The 16,789-nt window shown below is 50.2% G+C and overlaps 1 protein-coding gene and 1 long non-coding RNA gene across 26 annotated transcripts in view; one reads left to right on the top strand and one right to left on the bottom strand.

The window, feature by feature from the left end:
- Positions 1 to 16,789, top strand: part of LOC139805061 (uncharacterized) — a 340,345-nt gene that overhangs the window by 81,479 nt on the left and 242,077 nt on the right. The window lies entirely within an intron of this gene.
- Positions 1 to 16,789, bottom strand: part of NCOR2 (nuclear receptor corepressor 2) — a 225,672-nt gene that overhangs the window by 81,881 nt on the left and 127,002 nt on the right. For all 25 annotated transcript variants that reach the window (XR_011729673.1, XM_071763004.1, XM_071763026.1 and 22 more), the window contains 3 exons: positions 14,268 to 14,324; positions 9,991 to 10,043; positions 6 to 72 (listed from right to left, as the gene is read on the bottom strand). Coding sequence is in view for 24 of the 25 variants with exons in the window: in XM_071763004.1 (XP_071619105.1) it covers positions 6 to 72; positions 9,991 to 10,043; positions 14,268 to 14,324 (177 nt within the window). In the remaining variant the exon portion in view is untranslated. The remainder of the gene's footprint in view (positions 1 to 5; positions 73 to 9,990; positions 10,044 to 14,267; positions 14,325 to 16,789) is intronic.

Here is a 16,789-nt window from a genome sequence, read left to right as displayed (position 1 = left end):
CTTACCCACTGTTTGCGAGCATGGTTTCTTCTCTTGAAGTACAAAATTAACTTTTTCCGCATTGCCTGGTTTCTGTAAAGGAAAAAAAAAAAAACAAGATGAGATCCAATGGACAGGGCAGTTAAAACCCAAAGCCTGGCTCTCCCTGCTTTTGGAGAAGTTTGCAGTGCAGTTTCCACCTTAATTCAGAATTGCATCAACTTCAGAGCAGCAAATGTGGCTACCTGGGAGCCTGAGGCCAGCTGGACAGAAAGCCCAACAAACCCCCAAACACCAGGAACTTCACTCACATCTGTTGGTGAAACCAGAACTAAAAGGATTAACTCCCAATTTTTCCAACCTTTGCAGTGTGCTCAGCTGACCAGAGGCAGATGTTCAGCTCTGCCACGAGCCAGGCTGCTTCTTGAGTATTTCTACATTTTGATCTGCAAAAACTCAATGGGGTGCCAAGAGCTGGGGGGCTCAGGCCAAGCTCTGTGTAGCATCCCCAGAGCAAAGGCCACCCTGAGCCACCCTGGTCCCCAGGGCCAGCAGCAAGGCACCTGCCAGCACACACATACAAACTCCCAAGGGGTTATTCACCCCTGGGCTCCAAGGAGCTGATAAAGTGGCAGGGTTGTGGCAAGCCTTGCAGCACTTATCTCCTAACCTCCTGCTTTCTTGGAGCTGTGCCTAACAAAGCTGCAAACAAACCAACCAGGAAAGTTCAGCCACTTGCAGAATTGGACCTCAAGAGAGAAAGCAGCCACTGCAACCTCAACCAACCCACTGTCTGCCCAGACAGCCCTCTGGTTTCTTCTACTTTCTAAGGACTGCGTGAAATAATTGCTCAAAGAGAAGCAGTGCCAAAGGGGTGAGGAACTGGAAAAGCTGCAGGAGCTGCCAGAGGTGGCACAAACCCTAGGGCTGAGCTCTTGTGGTTGATTCTGTTATGAACATTCACAGCAACAAAATCTCTAGGTAAAGAGCAGGGGCAAAGGAGTTTCCTTAAGTCTTTTATCCTGATTAAAGGCAGAGCTGAAGTGTGTAACTACTGATCAGGAGCTTAACAGTAACACATAGGCATGTTCTGCAGGATTTAGAAGGAAAAGATGCCTTTGCTGCTTTTTCATCCCCCTCCCTGCCTTGAGGGGAGGGAAAAACCCACTCACCTCCCCTCCCATAAATCCCTAAAGCCAAACAGCAGCAAAAGACACTGTTGGAGAAGGGGCAGATGCTTACAGCTCACTCAAGGGGAGGATTTGGGGCAGTCCAGCCTGCCTGCACAAAGGGACCTGGGGAGGGCCTGGGGATACCACCATAATTCTGGCACCAGGAATTTGGGGTTTATTTAGGACACCAATTCCTTGGGTCTGGGATCTTCAACCACCACTACCTCCAAGATGAAGAAGAGATGCTGGAGGAAAGGCAGCAGAATCTGGGACGGGGATGCTTCCTTCCCCAACATCCCATAGCCCCATTCAGCTTTATGGCCTCTTTTTAGTTTAGCAAAGAACAAACACACTATGCTTGAGTCTCACTCCCAGTAGTAACATTTTCTAACTTCTATTTTCCCCTTTTAATTAGTTACCAGAACAGGGACATACACGGAGTCCCTGACCACTGCCTGAGCTGCACTACATCTTCATTTCCTTTGACTTTGTCTTGAACACTTCGGTGGATAAATAAGACCTGGATAAAGAAGACCCTGATTTCCAAGGCACGGCTAGGAAATGGGGAACAGGTCTGTGCTATACCAAACACTCCAGAGCATCCAACTTTGGACCTGCAGGGAGGTTGGTCCAGCATCCCCGGTTCAGCCCCGTGTTGGCCCTTCACACTGGGCACTCCTCTTCCCCAGTTTCTTGCACACTCCTCCAGCCCTTCACATGGCACACAGTGACATTTCCTCACCCGTGGGTGTCACAGCAGCACCAAACCCTCCTGCAGAGCCCCTGGTGATGCTGATGAGTGCCATGGCCCCAGCAATGGGTCACAGATTGTCCCTTGGGTTACAATGTCCCTTGACCCTGCCTTCTCTATGCCAGCCTGGGTGATAACCAGGAGCAACGTGGGGCTTTGACACGTTGCTACTGGATTTGCTGCACAAATTACTCAGAAACAGGAGAGCAAATGAAGGAAATCAGGAGCTCTTACGCAGCTGCTGGGTTGCCTTGAGTTTTGCATCACGGCTGACCTTGAAAGTGCTAATCCAGACTTACTGGCTCTGCAGCTGCAGAAATCAGGAATGCCTTGAAAGCTGGTGTATGTTTACCACCACCAAGGCTGAAGTAATCAAAGAGTGAAAGGATTAAAAACAACAAAACCTCCTAATGCCCTGAATGTTTTTGCCACTTCATCTTTTCTTTTTTTTTTTTTTTTTTTTTAAGGTCAACCTCTCAAAGGTTAATACAATCTTGGTAAATATAAATAGGCAGTTTATCTCCCTACATGTACTGCTGTTACTTAGAAACCATTTGCAGGGAGGTTAATTCAGGCCACAAGCACAGGCTGTGCTCACAGTGCCAAGCACCAGCCTGGAGGAGCACAGGGAAAAGATTTTTCTTCCAAGGTGCCAACTTTCCTGCATCAGCCCCTGGGCAGCCCAAATCCCTGCAGCTCCCTACCTGGGGGTTGCTGGGAAACAATAAAAGCACCAGCGATGGAGGAGACCTGAACCTCCCCCGGGTGAAGCCATCAGGAAAGAAATTTCCGGGCAGCAGAAGGATGGAGGCTCCTTTAGCTAAAGCAACAGTGACTCTTGTGGACAGTCTGGAGTATTGCTGGGCTGGCACTTTGTACACCGTGCCGGGAGGGGAGGACACGGGAGTTCCTTGCTCTCTCCTCCGTGGGTCCCCACGCAGCAGCTAAGGCAGGGCAGGATGGACCCAGTGAGCTGACCCAGCTTGTGGTGGGTTGGGGTTGAGAGGTACAACCCCATCCTGGTGGTCAACAACTCACCTAAATGAGTACTGGAGCCCAGCTGCATTTCTGCCCTCCCCACAGGCGTGGCTCCACAGCTCCCTGGGTTGGGGAAGAGTTTTCTGGTGGGCTCCCAGCTTCACATAGTGTCCCCCAGCACCAAATGACATTTGTCAGTACATATTTCTCATTCTCCCGTGCAGCCCCTGTCTAACACGTCCCACTGAAGGCAGCTCCTCTCCAAGGTGAGGACACCACCTCCACTCCAGAAGTTATTCCAGCCCTTTGGTCACCAGAGGAGCTTTTACTACACCTTCTGTGCTCCTCTGCAGAAAACAGTGTGGGTCATCTAACCACCACAGCCTTCTCCAGAGAGACACTGACCCTTTAGACAGTCCCCAAAGTGGGGGGCTCTCAGCCACACTTGGGGAGATGCAGCCTGTTGCTGAAAGCCCAGAGCTTCTGTTCCTCTCAGCTGCTGCAAACACTTCAAGGATTTCTGTCCTTGTTGCTAGTGAACTAACCAGGGTATAATCTTCCACCATCCCTGCAGGGCCAAAGTAAGCTAAGCCTGTTGCCAAGGCTGGGTTATTTGGGGTTTTCCCCACACCAGAAGCCCATTTATTGGCAGCTGAGCAGGTCACCTGCTTTGGGGGTCAAATAACTACTGGACCAGTGCAGCAAGATCTGGACACCAACCTGAAATGGGACAAGACCCAGGTATGGAGCCTGGGACAGCCCCACCAGAACCCAGCAATTCCTCATAAGCTCTGGGAGATGGGAAACAGAGACTAAAGGAGGTAAACCAAACTCAAAACTTGATGTTTGTCACTTGCCACCAGCACAGGACGCAGGATTCAAATACTATCTACAAATTTGGGTGTGATTTTATATGAACTTTTCATCCCTTCATAACTGACCCTGATCCCACAGCCCCACTGAAAAACCCCACACCTGCACGTGGGTCTCACAGCCAGGCTCCAAACCCCTCCATAACAGACATCTCCCAATCCCCGCAAAGCAAAAGGAGCCCCACAGGAGCAGCCGCTTCCTCCTTAACTGGCTCGGCACAAGGTTGGTTTGGGGTTTTTTTTTTGCCTTTCACAATGGAGCCAGTCAAGGAGAGAACCCCTAACTCTGACTTTTGAGTTAGTTGGCTCAGGCCCATGTGAATGACTTGGCCAGGAGCCTTCCAGAGGCTGGGATCTCACCCGGCTGTGTGCACACATGCGGGTCGGCGCTGGTGAGAACACCCATACGGACCCTGCCAAAAGCTCTGGGATAAAAATCCCCAAGGGTACAAAGAGCTGATGCACTGTAGCACACCTGGCTGAGCCTGCCTGCACAGCCCAGTGCAAGAGGAGATGAAAGGAAGTTTGCTATTTGATCAAAACTAATCAGAGGTATCTAATTACTCATGAACGTCTTTCATCAAACAGCCAGGGCAAACAAAATAGAGATGGAGCCTGCAAAGGGAGCTGGTAAGGAGGCAGAGAGCAGCTGGCAAAGCCATTGCAGAGCAAGAGGGAACGTGGAGGTGAAGGTCAGAAATGTAGGAGCAACTCCAGCCAAAGAGCTGCCAGAGAGACTGGAGCCCTGCGAAGTGGGGCACAGCAAGAACCCTCCAAGGTGAAAGCAGCCAAGACGCAATGGAGAACAAATAGGAAGAGTTGTGTCCCCCAGCGTGAGCCTGAGCCTGCTGATGGCTGATGCCAGCATCCCCAGGCACAGCTCAGGGCTGTCACTGACCCCCTGCCCCTCCACCCAGAGATCACCCCAGTCACAGGTCATTGTCCTTGCTCTGCAGTGGTCAGAGCACACAGCTCCAGCTGGTAAAACACTGTAATCTACTAACCCCAGAGAACAGCCTGTTCCTGGAAATGCAGCTGCTCAGAGCAGCCTCCTTGCAATATTCAGAAACACTTTCCAGGGAAGAGAAGTGAAGCAGAACTTTAGTTATTACCCCAGAGCCTTTGAGCATGGGGATAGACTAAACCCCAGCACTATCAGTGTCCCTGAAAACAGAGTGGCAGATGTCCCTAATTCTGGATGTACAGTTGGTGAGGCTGTGTCTTTTCCCAGAAACAACACTTCAAAGAAAGAAACCATCCTGAGGTCCCACAACTTCTTTAACCACGTGCTGTGCAGGTCCAAAATGCATTCAGCTTTGGAGATCCCAAAGCAATTGCTATAATTCACAAAATAATTTGCTGTTAGTGCACCTGGTGCTCACATGCTGAGGTCAGTGCAATGCTCAATGCTCCAGGGACCAGATGCCCTGACAAACATGGTCCCAGCCTGTCCAGGTCCCTGTGGTGCCATCTCCTTGTGCAGCTGTTTCAATTGAGATGCTCAAGTGACTCCCCTTGGGCAATGGTGACATCCACAACCAGAGTTCTTACCATCAGATGGGAAATTTCTGCCCATCCTCTTTATCTCCTATGAGCTTAGGACTAAAATGAGATGAGTAAAGTGCAGAAGCACTTCTGGCCATCAGTCAGGCACATGTCCTGTTCCTTGGCCTTCCCTCCAAGTCCAGGTTGATATTAGAAACCTTGGCTTTGCACTGGGTAAAAGAAAGAAGCAGAAGGTTGCATTGAGTGCCTCCATCATTCAGTAATTCATCACAAGGTAATGCTTCTGCCCTAGTGCATGCCAGCAGAGAATAAAAGAGATGAGAAACCTTGAATGGGATGAGCTGGGAGCTGCTAGGTGAATTTCTAACGAGGAAAATGTCTACAAGTGCTAATAAAAAGACCTGAAAGAGAATGCATTAGTAATGACAGGGTTTGGAGGAGCATTTGTGTTACATGTCAGGCTTTGACTATGAATTTAGAGGCAATCCAATGCTACTAAAAACCCTAAACAGCCAGTAATGAAAAGATGACTTAAATTTTCCAAGGTGACAAGTGATTTGGAAAGCTGTAGTTAGTAGATTTTCAGACAAAAGCTGTTCTGCTGTTCTGGGAGAAAGGGCAAGGAGGCATTTTGAAAAGAAAAAGACATTCAGAAGCCCTTAAAAACCTCTCTGAAAATCCTGACTTCAAATTTCGATTCTGCAAAGCTCTCCCTCCCCCCCCCCTCAAACAAATAAAAAACTATCAGCTGCAGACAGCAAGCCAGATGTGCAAATATTAACTGTACACACAGCTTTACTGCTGCTGGATCTGGACATGCAAGAAAAGAAGAATCACACCCAGCTCTTATCTCTTGTACCCTGGCTCTCCAACATCTCTGCAAGCATCTCAAGGGGATGTAGCCTGGATTCACCCTAGTATTTCTGAATTTCAGCATAAAAGCAAGGAGAAAATCTTGAAGGAAAGGTTTAAAGCAAAACCCTATGAATGGCACCTTACATGTGCTTAGTCTGGGTTTTTCAGTTTTTCTTTTGTGTGTTTTTCTTTTTGCTTTCAAACCCAGAGCCTACAGACTCTGATTTCAAGACGCTCCAGGAAGGGGAGAGCAAAATCCTACTGGGCTGTTTTTCATGGCTGATCAAGCAGGAATCTCCTGCCTTAGAGATGAAGGTCCCCTCAGAGAAAAGCTCTCCAGGTAGATAGCAAGTAATTGATCCTGCTCAGGTGAACAACATCTTGTCATTTTTCAAACACTTGAGGAAAGAAAAAGAGCATCTTTGGTGCCAGCAGTCTGGAAGAAATGCAAAATCCCTGCCAGGGCAGGTCAGAAAGAGCAGCTCCCATCCTTGTACATCCAGCTGGCAAGAAATAAGAGACCCAGAGCAGGTGCACTGGTGCTGAACTGGTGCACAAATAGGTGTCCTCTGCATTTGCTGCTGTATTTCAGCCAAACCTTAAAACAAAACCAGGTCTTTGCAACTTTCTCCACTGATGCAGAATCATTTCAGTAGATTCCAGTTGTGCTGGGGGCTGCAATGCGTCTTGAAGGAACCTGACAGTCCATTGCAGAGCCAAAACCTTGAAAAACAAGGGCCAAGCTAGCTATAGGGGCAAAGCTCACCCCACTCCTATGAGAACAAGGGCACGGAACACCATTTTGCTCTCATTTTTCTTGATAAGAGCGTGGCAGAACCCTTCCCTCCAACAAAGCAGGTATTTCAAACAGAAAGGACATGGTCCCAAAGGTAGGTCAAGCCTTTGGCACAAACCACTCAGCAGGGCCTTAGATCACGTGGCAGATGGAACATACAAAATTAAACACGTTTGCTGGAAGCCTGCACTTGCAGGTGAACCAAAGGAACCCCAGCAGATGGGTAGCAGAGCACAGCCAGGCACCTAAATAGGACTTAAAAGCTTTTGAAGCTGCAAACACTGGGATGAACTGGGGCATGAAATTAATTTTAATTGTACTGAAGAGGAGATAGGCCATAAAACTCCATGAAAAGAAGAGACCGGTAACATTTTAGTAAGAGGAGGAATTCTCCCTGTAACTTCCCAGTCAGCTCCATTAGCGTAAGTGACTCATCCCAACTGAAAAGCAAAGCAAACAAGCAGGAGGAATTAAACTGGTGTTGTAAGGCAGAGTAGGGCTGCAGAGAAATCGAGGAATCCTGACTTTGTGATATTCAAATGCCTTCCCACCAACACTTGCAAATGTTCAACTGAGAAAAAAAAAATCCTGCCTAGGAAATGTTTTCTTTTAAAAAAAGAAAAAAGGTATTGTGCAATTTTGCAGCCTCACCATCCTCCTGTGCCTAGGTGGAAGGGTCCAAACCAGCTTCACATCGGAGCAGTTTCTATCAAGCACAAGAGAGCTAACATGCAATGAGGTTTTTTGGATGGAACCACAGTCTAGATGATTTTCCAGCAACTTGTCAAAAGGCTTTTTCATCAGGGCTAAATCTGCATAGGGTGAAGCTGTTCAGAAGAATCTGCATTCAATTACACCTTTGCAAAATACAACCTGTGGGGTCCTGCCATTTGTCCTTCTGGCACTCAGCACTTGGCTGATGCTTCCCAGCACCCTGAGGATTTACTGAAAGAGCCACCTCCAGGCTATGGAGCAGAAGCTGCTCTTCCAGAGCAAAAAGGCACAAACATATTAAGGAAAAAAAAATATCTTCAAATGCAGAGAACTTGTAGGCAGGATTTAAACATCCAAGCATGACTTCATCAAAATAACCTGAATTATTGGCTTGGAAGAATCACTGAAATATTTGGCTTGTATCTGCCTCCCAAGTGTCCAAAGCTCCTTCAGCATGCAGCGGGGACACAAGATATGGGAGAACAGTGCAGTTCAGATCCCAGCACTTCTGAGACAGGCCCATGGTCAAAAGCAGCAAACATCTGGAGCCCAGATCCCTCGAGGGCCTTTTTGCTGACCTAGATCAGTAAATGCACTCGGCTGGCATCAATAACCAGCTGAAGGCAGCTAATTGTGAGGTTTCTGGAAAGAGGAGATGGAGGCTTTTCATTAAAACATGTGGTTTCCTTCCCATATTTTTGCAGCATTAATCGCAGTGAACATTAGCCCCAAGCTGCCTGCTCCAGCCTCTCCTTGGTCTGTCACCACCAGGGTTACAGCTGCAGGGCAGCACTTGCCTGGGGCTGGGCTGACCCCAGGGATGCCCACAAAGGAAAGGGTGGAGAGGAGCTCCTGCTCTGATGGAACAGGAGCCCTGTTTGATGGGGCATCACGTCTCATTACAGGACACGTCTCATGTACACGTCTCTCCTGACCTGCACAGTCAGTTCCCTCTCATTTGCACCAGTCTTTCAGGCAGCAGCAGCAGCTAAGGACAGGAAATCGTTTAAATCACAGGAAAATGTGATCATAAACCCACAAATATTGGCAAGGGAACGGAGAGTGGGTGAAATTATCTGAATCTACTTTTTAACTCATTCTGCAAGTACAAAAGCAGTGCTCAGCTTGCAATCCCCACCTTCAGCACCACCTTGGGATGGCTCTGGAGCTCTTCAAGACACAAGGGGGGCTTGGAGGACCCTAGGATATTTCTCAGCTGCAGGAAAATCAATGATTTCCCACTGATTTCTCCATTTGTTTGCTCTCCCCACCCCACCACTGGGATATGAGGCTCCCCTGCCCCAGAGGCACAGCAGCACCTTGAGCTTATTGGCAGCACCCAGGCCAACCCCAAGCACCTGAATACAACCCTCATGTTCAGGGTGCCTGTGCCCAGCCCTGGTGGTGAGGATGCTCTGGGGGTGTTTGAGTGTTTTGCAGGGACTGCATTGCCTGGAGGACACAGGAAGCCTGGGGTGGAGCAGGAACAGAGTTGGACAGGGACCAGCTGGGTCACTTCACCAAACCCTCCTCCTCCCTGCAGCCCTTGTGGACAGAGAGCACCTAAACACCCCCAGAACCAACCATGCCCCTCTGCAGAAGATCAGAGGTAGATAAACTCTTTATAATACCCCTGGCAGCAATTAGCACACCAGCAAAAAGCAAAATATTACTAACTTTTGTTAATAGGTTATTAAAGATGACTATCACCAGCTGACCCAGCCCACACCAAAATAGACATGCTGCAGGCAGCTCAAAGTAATCATCAGTTCATTCAAGGCAGATAGAAGTTTCAGATCTGGTTTGACTATTTAAATTTTCAACAATAATCCCAACGATCACTATTCTCATTAGCTGTTACCCCTCTTCTATGTTCAGGAAGTCACTGTGGTTATTAAATGCAGGTTGATGATTAAATTGTGTATCGAGGTGTTAAGTCAAAATAGATGATTGATAAGTCTTGGTAAGTATCTTTAAAATAACCCCTTGTTATTAGACATTCAAGAGGTGCTTCATGAAAATCTAACTGTAATTGCTGCTTTCCATTTTATCTCATCTTTCCCACATGCAAACACACAGAGGAAAAGCACCTGAGGTGAGCATTCTTGGGAAAAACACAGAGATAACAAGGAGGACATTCTCCTGAGAAAAATCAAACAGCTCCTCCAGCACCCACCTGAACCTACAGCCCCCAACTGTTGGGCTCCTGGAGCTGGATTGTGCTTTAGGCACCCCAAGCAGCTATAGAAGGGTTCTCACAATTCCTTGGCAGCTTTCATCAGGGGCTGGGAAGGAGCTGGCATCCCTCCCACTCCAGCCTAACAGCCACCCTGGCATTTCCAAGAGCCTCTATTGCCACGTACTTACATTTTAATGTTCTCATGGTACTGCCTGGTGTCTGAAGGCTGGTTGTACAATGGCTGAAACAAATCAGAGAAATGAAGGCATAAACGGTACCGTCTGACATTTAGAAACTTGCAGCCCATCAGAAGTGCTGCCACCTTGGTGCAGGGTCCCATCCCCTCAAGTGGTGCCAGCCCAGGTTCCCATCCCCACATCCCCAGCCCCCTTGCTGCCCCCCAGCCCCACTCTCTGGCTGTACTGGGGGGTGCCATCTCCCAGTGCATCCCAGTGGGAGGGCTGGCAGCACTGAGCGGGCTGGCTCACAACAGGCAAATTGTCACCAGTTGTGTCCAGGTAAGCAGCTGAGTGTTCAGGATCAAACCCTTCAATGCTCTTCTAGGTACTGGCTAAGCTGGTATGAACAAGTCCAAGATTGTGCTCATCAAAAGCTTGCCAGGGCCCAACCATCAGCAGCAACTTGGTGCCTAATGAGCACAGCAACTGTCCCATCACAGAGACATTGCCCAAGTCTTCAAATAGTTCATCCAAAAACTTTCACCAAACCAATCTAAAGGGGGACACAGCCAAGTCCTGGTTGAAGGCAGCATCCTTCATGGCTACATACAGCTCACCTTCCTACTGTGGTCATACAGCTGATGTTATACTCTGGGTCCACTCAAATATAGGAAAAGAGCAAAATATCTGCTGAAGGTTGGCTCGACCAAGTGAGCAGCACTGGGGAGGATAGGGCCTACAAACACAGGTGGGTCCCTTTCTCCTCCAGTTTGGAGGTGTTATTCTCACCTCCTCCATGGTATTTCCCCATCACAGGTGCTTGGCACAGAAACTTGTTTTTCCACCCAGCCAGCCGGTCTCTACCGTGCTGTAAAAAACAGATACTGCCTCACCTCTTCCCTGCCATGCACTGGGACAGCCACATTCATCTGCACAGAAAGGAGACTGAGCACAGCTCTCCCTACTCTCTGCAGCCCATCACTGCTGCATCTGGGCACCAGGAGATCATCACCTTTTTCTGGCTGCCCTCAGACATGCTCCCCTCTGCTAGGAAAGCCCACACAGAGAGCCCAGGTAGACAGAGGTGGTGAGATGAAGGGCTGCATCCCAGGAGGGCTGTGGGGCTGCCAGGAGACACCCAGACACCCCATGCCAGGGCACACAACAGGAGAACAAGCAGGTCCCCCAGATGGAGACATGTTCTTAGTGGTGTTCCTTCCCCAGGGATATTCCTATCACAGATCCTCTCAGATCTGCTGGTCCAAGTCCAGGCTCAGAGCTGGCTGTGTGCTTCACACTTGGAAAGCTCAGAGGAGCACAGACATCTGTCTCAGCACGTAGTTCCAGAGGCAGGGTCTGCACCAAGGAGAAGGAATCAGGCTGCAGCTCTGGAGCATCACGTCCACAGTCACACTGGAAAAGCTTGACTGGAGGAGCCTTGACCAGAGACTGCCTCTTAGAAGGCAGCAGGACAGCAGGAATTGGAAATTCTGATAGAGCCTCTCTCCCCTCTGTGCTCATAAAAATCAAAGCAAAGAAGCTGGCAGGTGGCAAGTCACAGAGATCTCCCTCCTGGGAGAAGGTGGTGAAAATGTTTCCATTTGTGCCTGGGTAAGAAGATGCTCATGTGCCCATGGACACCACAAATGCCCTGATGCCACCCAGCTCACCACAGGCTGAGGATTTTTTTCCACTGCTACTTATCTGTGATATAAACAACCACTTAAATTCTTAGTTAGCAAACCAAAGTGCTAACAGACAAGCACAGACAAAGAGCAAACACTCACAAAAAAGGAACTCTGAGACACCAAAGCAAGACCCACACAACACCAGCATCTCAGAGATTTCTGCTGCACAGCTGCCTCAGCCCTCACTGAAGGAAGAGGTTTCAAGGCCATCCAACACCCCAGCTGGCAGGATGGAGAAGCAACAGCAAGGGACAATGAGATTGGGGTACAAATCTGCATGTTTAAAGCTTCAGGAGCACAAATATCAGGAAGCTCTGAAGAGGATCAGACACAAATGACATCTCTAAGATCAAAGTGTAAGACCACAGGAGTGAGAAACCAGGAAGGAGCAACAAACACTTGCTGCTTCTTTGAGATGTACAACCCAAGGACATCAGGCTGAGCAAGGAGCTTGTAAGCCTGAAAGCTCAGTGGGAGCTGTTGAAAAGACAAACTAGGAATTAGAGTTTCCTACCAGAGCTGGGCCACCTCCCAGCAGTTTCCAACTTGTCAGGTAACTTATGACACAGACTCAAAACTCCTGGGTAAATCTCTATTGATGCCACAGGGGATCACTCTCCTCCTTCCAGCTTATGCTCCAGGCAGCCTCCACAGTCCCATTGATGTGCTCAGGTGACAAGGTTTCTTTTTTTCACTCAAACACAAACTCCTCAGAGCTGCTGCAGCTGGACAGGAGGCAGAGCCCCACCATGGCCCCTCTGCCCATTAATGCCAGCACCACCTGGGGATACAGCCCCTGGCTCCATCCTCCAGCAGCACCCAAGACCTGGAATTCTCTCACCCTGCTCTGAGCTGCTGTTTGCCAATGCTGTGGCAACCTCTGGCCCCTCTCTGCCATGACTAACCCATTTTCACTGTCCTCTTATCTTGCCTGGGCTACCACCCAGCTGAGGTGCATCCGTCACCATTGCTGCTGCAAACTCACCAAGCAGAGCTCTCTGAGCAACCAAAAGCAAGATATCAGCAACCTGGGAGGAGCTGACAGCAATCCAAAACCCTGCATTTGGGTGACAGCCACCACTGCTCCTTGCAGACTTTGCACCAAGCTGCTCCAACCTCTCTGAAAGAGACCACCAGAGCTCCAGGGCTGGGGCAGGTTGCGTGTGACACAGTGGAGGAGGCAAAACTGCTCTCCAGGAAGGAGAGCTGCTTCCTTTCCAACTCAGAAGAAGATCTGACTATTCATCTCTGCTCTCAGAGGCTGTTGGCAGGCCCCAGGTGCTCTTTTGCCCGACACAGCGTGAGGGCTGGGCCTTAGGAAGTGTCTCTCTCTGGGTAGACAGATGAAAGTCTGCAAAATGCCCGCAGAGCCCAATGGGGGTTTTGCAGGGTTTTCTCAGCAGAGGTTTCCCCTGCCCTCCCAAGAGTAAGACAGGGTGACAGAGGGAAGGTTTGCTCTGGGCTCCCCCCTGTCCAGTGACAGCACCCAGAGACAAAACACCAACAAACTAAAAAAAAAAAAAAAAGGAATAAAAAAGAGGAGGTGGGGGGTGCGGGGAAGGAAAGTAAACACAACATCTTTTTGATGAGGAAGCACCAACCCCAGGCACTGCCAATCTTCAGAGCAGGAAGAGAGCAAAGGGTTTGACCCTGGTGACTCAAAGGGAAAATAATGAGAGCTCCCTCCCCACAGGAGGAAGTGGGCTCTGCCACGTAGCAGTGAGCACTAATTCCCTCGTGACCTCTCCCTTACGCACTGGGGGAAGGCAGTGATTAGTACCACCACCATGCACCAGGCAACTCCAAATTACACCTGATGATGACTGGGACCTGCCCACTCCCTCAGCTGCCCCCCATGGCCAGGACAAAGCAAGAGATGTTCCAAAACCACCTCTGTCCTGCCCAGCTGAAGATGCACCCTTTCCTTTCTCAGCATCCTTCTCTTGGACTCAGCCCTTCAGGGATTGTTTTTAGCCACCCCTTGGTCACTTGATTCACAGATGGGTTTTGCTGGATTAGGAGGCAGCACCAAACTGACAATTTTTAAGTTGTTTTTCTCAGCTTCCCTGTGCATGAGGATCCAGCAATAGGATGCCTGTGAGCCCCAGTACCCGTAGCTTGTTGCAGCTGTGACCCAGCTGTGCTTCCAGAGCACCCTCCTCTGTTCTCATTAGGGTGGGAGAGAGAACCATCCCAGCACCCATCCCTCCCACCCAACACCATGCATCTGGCCAGGCAGCAGCTCTGCAGCCCCCGTGCTGTGGCTGCCAGCAGCAGCTGAAGCCACCAGCACCCCAAGGGGAGGCACAGACTGTGCTAGAGCCCCTTCTGCCCCCCAGAAGCACGTGAGGAAGCAACCTAAGGGTTAAGGCTCTCCAAGAGGGCTATGTGTGTGTGTCTGCCTGTGTTTCACTACTCATCTCAGCCACTTTGCTTCCTACCTTGGTGCTGTGCCAGCCAAAGGTCCAGGCCAGAAGCATGTTTCCTTCTGACAGTTTGGACACACACACACACACACACACACAGTGCCCTGCTTACTCCCAGGGACCTCTCCAAACCTGGCCCAGTTCCCACTCCCCACAGAGAGGTAACACTCACCAGCTCCACCTGTGGCCCCAGTCCTTCCAGGATCCGGTGGGCAGCCTCTGCCTTCTTCTGCAGGGAGGAAACGAGAGAGGGAGAAGAAAAGTTATTTTTGCCATGGGTTACTGTCACAGCTCTCTGCTCCAGCTCTTCTCTTGGGCTAAACCCCCTTCTCAACCCTCCCCAGAGACGCCACAAGTCCCACCCCTGCCTGAAAGTGGGTGGAAAGGTTCAGCTAAGTCTCTGAACCTGCAGGAAAACCCCATGGGTGAAGAACTCTGGAGCTTATCACGACATATATGCATCTGAGCTCTGCCTGGGAAGCGACCCAAATCCTGGACCTCTCTGGGTGCCAGGTGAGGGGATGGCACCCGGTACCTCCATACAGCTGCTGGGTGAAGAGGAGGGTGGGTGAGCTGGCAGGCAGGCAGAGATGCCCTTTCTAGGATTCACTGCTTCACGAGCATGTGATCATTAGATTTGAGCTGCCCTTGGCTCCTGTCTTGCTCTCGCTTCCCTCCCTTCCCCTCTCCTCTCTGCCCCCTCCCGCCCCCGGCCAAGCTACCCAGTGCTTATTAAAGAGAGGAGGAAAAAAAAACCCTAAAAAACCACCCAACTGAAAAAACCACTCAGGAACACGTGTCAGGGGCTGTGCAGTGGTTACTAATTAAACAGGCCTGAAAAAAAACACACATGGGTTGGCTGCAGCAGGAGTCTAAATAAAAGATGACATTTTCAGTAAACAGCAGTTCCGCGCAGAGCCAAGCTTTTCAGGGGGGTTACTGACAGTCCAATAAATCCAGACCACTGCACATTGCTGAGGAGCCACAGGCTGAGCCTACACAGCCACATACCTGGCAGCCAGAAGGGTGAGGAGACAAATTTTGAGAGGTGTTTGTTCAACAGAATATGTGGGCTTAGCTGTTTTGGGGGAGAGGGGAGAGAAAATCCCCCACTGCCTAAACCAGGGGTGAAGGAGCTGAGCTTCCCCAGAATTTAAACACAGAGGAGGTGATGAAGGGATATATGAGCCTTCTTTTTAAGTACATTCAACATTTTAACCCACAAAACACCAGAGCCTTGCTGGAGCTGCAGGATGGGAGCTGAGCCCCAGGGCTGGGAAGCTAAGCTCTGGGCTCCCTGACAGAGCCAGCCAGAATTTGGCAAACCCTGGGTGAAGATCCCCCCCCCCCGGGGGCAGGGAAAGGATTTCAGCTCTGGGGGTCTGGCACACATTGCTCCAGCATCAGGCACCTTTCACCTTTCTGACAGCTCACAGCAGGATGAGTTTCCCAGGGTCTCTGCACTGGGGATGTTTCGCCACAAGCTGGCACATCACCCTGCTCTCTTGCCCCCCATTCACCTCCCTTGGTGGGTTTCTAAAAACTTCACCTGCTCCCCTCCAGCCCCAGCCCCCCCCCCCCCCCCCCCCCCCCCACTGGCAGGTCCTCAGCAGCACTGATACAGCTGGTAAGTGCTCAAGTCCCTCACTGGAGCTCTGCACACCCACACACAGTCTGATTTGTGAGCCTGAAATTTGTAGTGAGCAGCCAGTGAGTCAGCAGTGATACAGCCCCAGCCCCTATGCAAAAGCCCCCCAAGGAGCCTCAGAATCCTCCCTCCAGTGCCTAAAAACCTGTCCCAGGTACCTCACCACCACCAGGACATGTTTCCAGCTCCTCTTTACTGCACACTTAGGAGGACATAAAGCTTCTCTCCAATTTAGAAGTGACATCAAGGATGCCAGGGGGGATGTAAGCAGGCAGCGTGGCTGCTCTGGCACCATCCCCATGAGTCCACAGCATGCAGGCAGCAGCCCTGCTGTCAACACATCCTCCTGTTCATCCACAGGGTTCAGAGATGTCAAGATCCCTGTGTGTACCTCACAGGAAAGGACTCACACATAGATGGAAGCAGAGCAGCTAGTGATGCTGTGGCAGAGCCAAACACAGCTAAAGTCTGTCCCGGGGAGCTGCTCTGCCTCTCAGGCCTCTCCTGAACCTCTGGCTCCATCCCAGGAGGACCATGGGCAGGGAGGTGCCCCAGTGCCCAGCTCTTTCTCCAGTGGGAACCATCAGAGTATCCAAATACGTCCTAGTGTGTTTGGGACAAAAATCACCTTAAGCAGCTCCAGGCAGCAATAATTGTAGCTAGAGGATTACAGTCCCAACTTGGGGCAGGTGGTCCCACCAAAGGCCCCTTCTGCTGGGCACCAGTGCTGGTGAAAGATTTCCCAGCAGCAGTGGATGGCACATCCAGGAGCTGATGGCGTTGGCAGCCCGTGTGTGCACAACGCAAGGAACTTTGAGAAAAAGCCAAGTATTTTCAGCTGCTGGATTTGCCATGTTTAGACAACTTAATGAGACAACCCAGAGGCAAGTCACCATAGGCAGAGCATGTGGCAAATCAAGAAGAATGATATAATTTGTCTTGCATTAACCGACTGTAATGCAGACGTCTCCAGAAGGAAAGATCAGGAGGGGAAGCTATTCCGAGCACGTCACATCTTTGTACACACACAAAGAAATGCCTCTGTC

The sequence above is a fragment of the Heliangelus exortis genome, chromosome 19, assembly GCF_036169615.1.
Source record: "Heliangelus exortis chromosome 19, bHelExo1.hap1, whole genome shotgun sequence".
Classification (NCBI taxonomy): domain Eukaryota; kingdom Metazoa; phylum Chordata; class Aves; order Apodiformes; family Trochilidae; genus Heliangelus; species Heliangelus exortis.
This window is presented reverse-complemented; position numbering and strand designations above follow the sequence as displayed.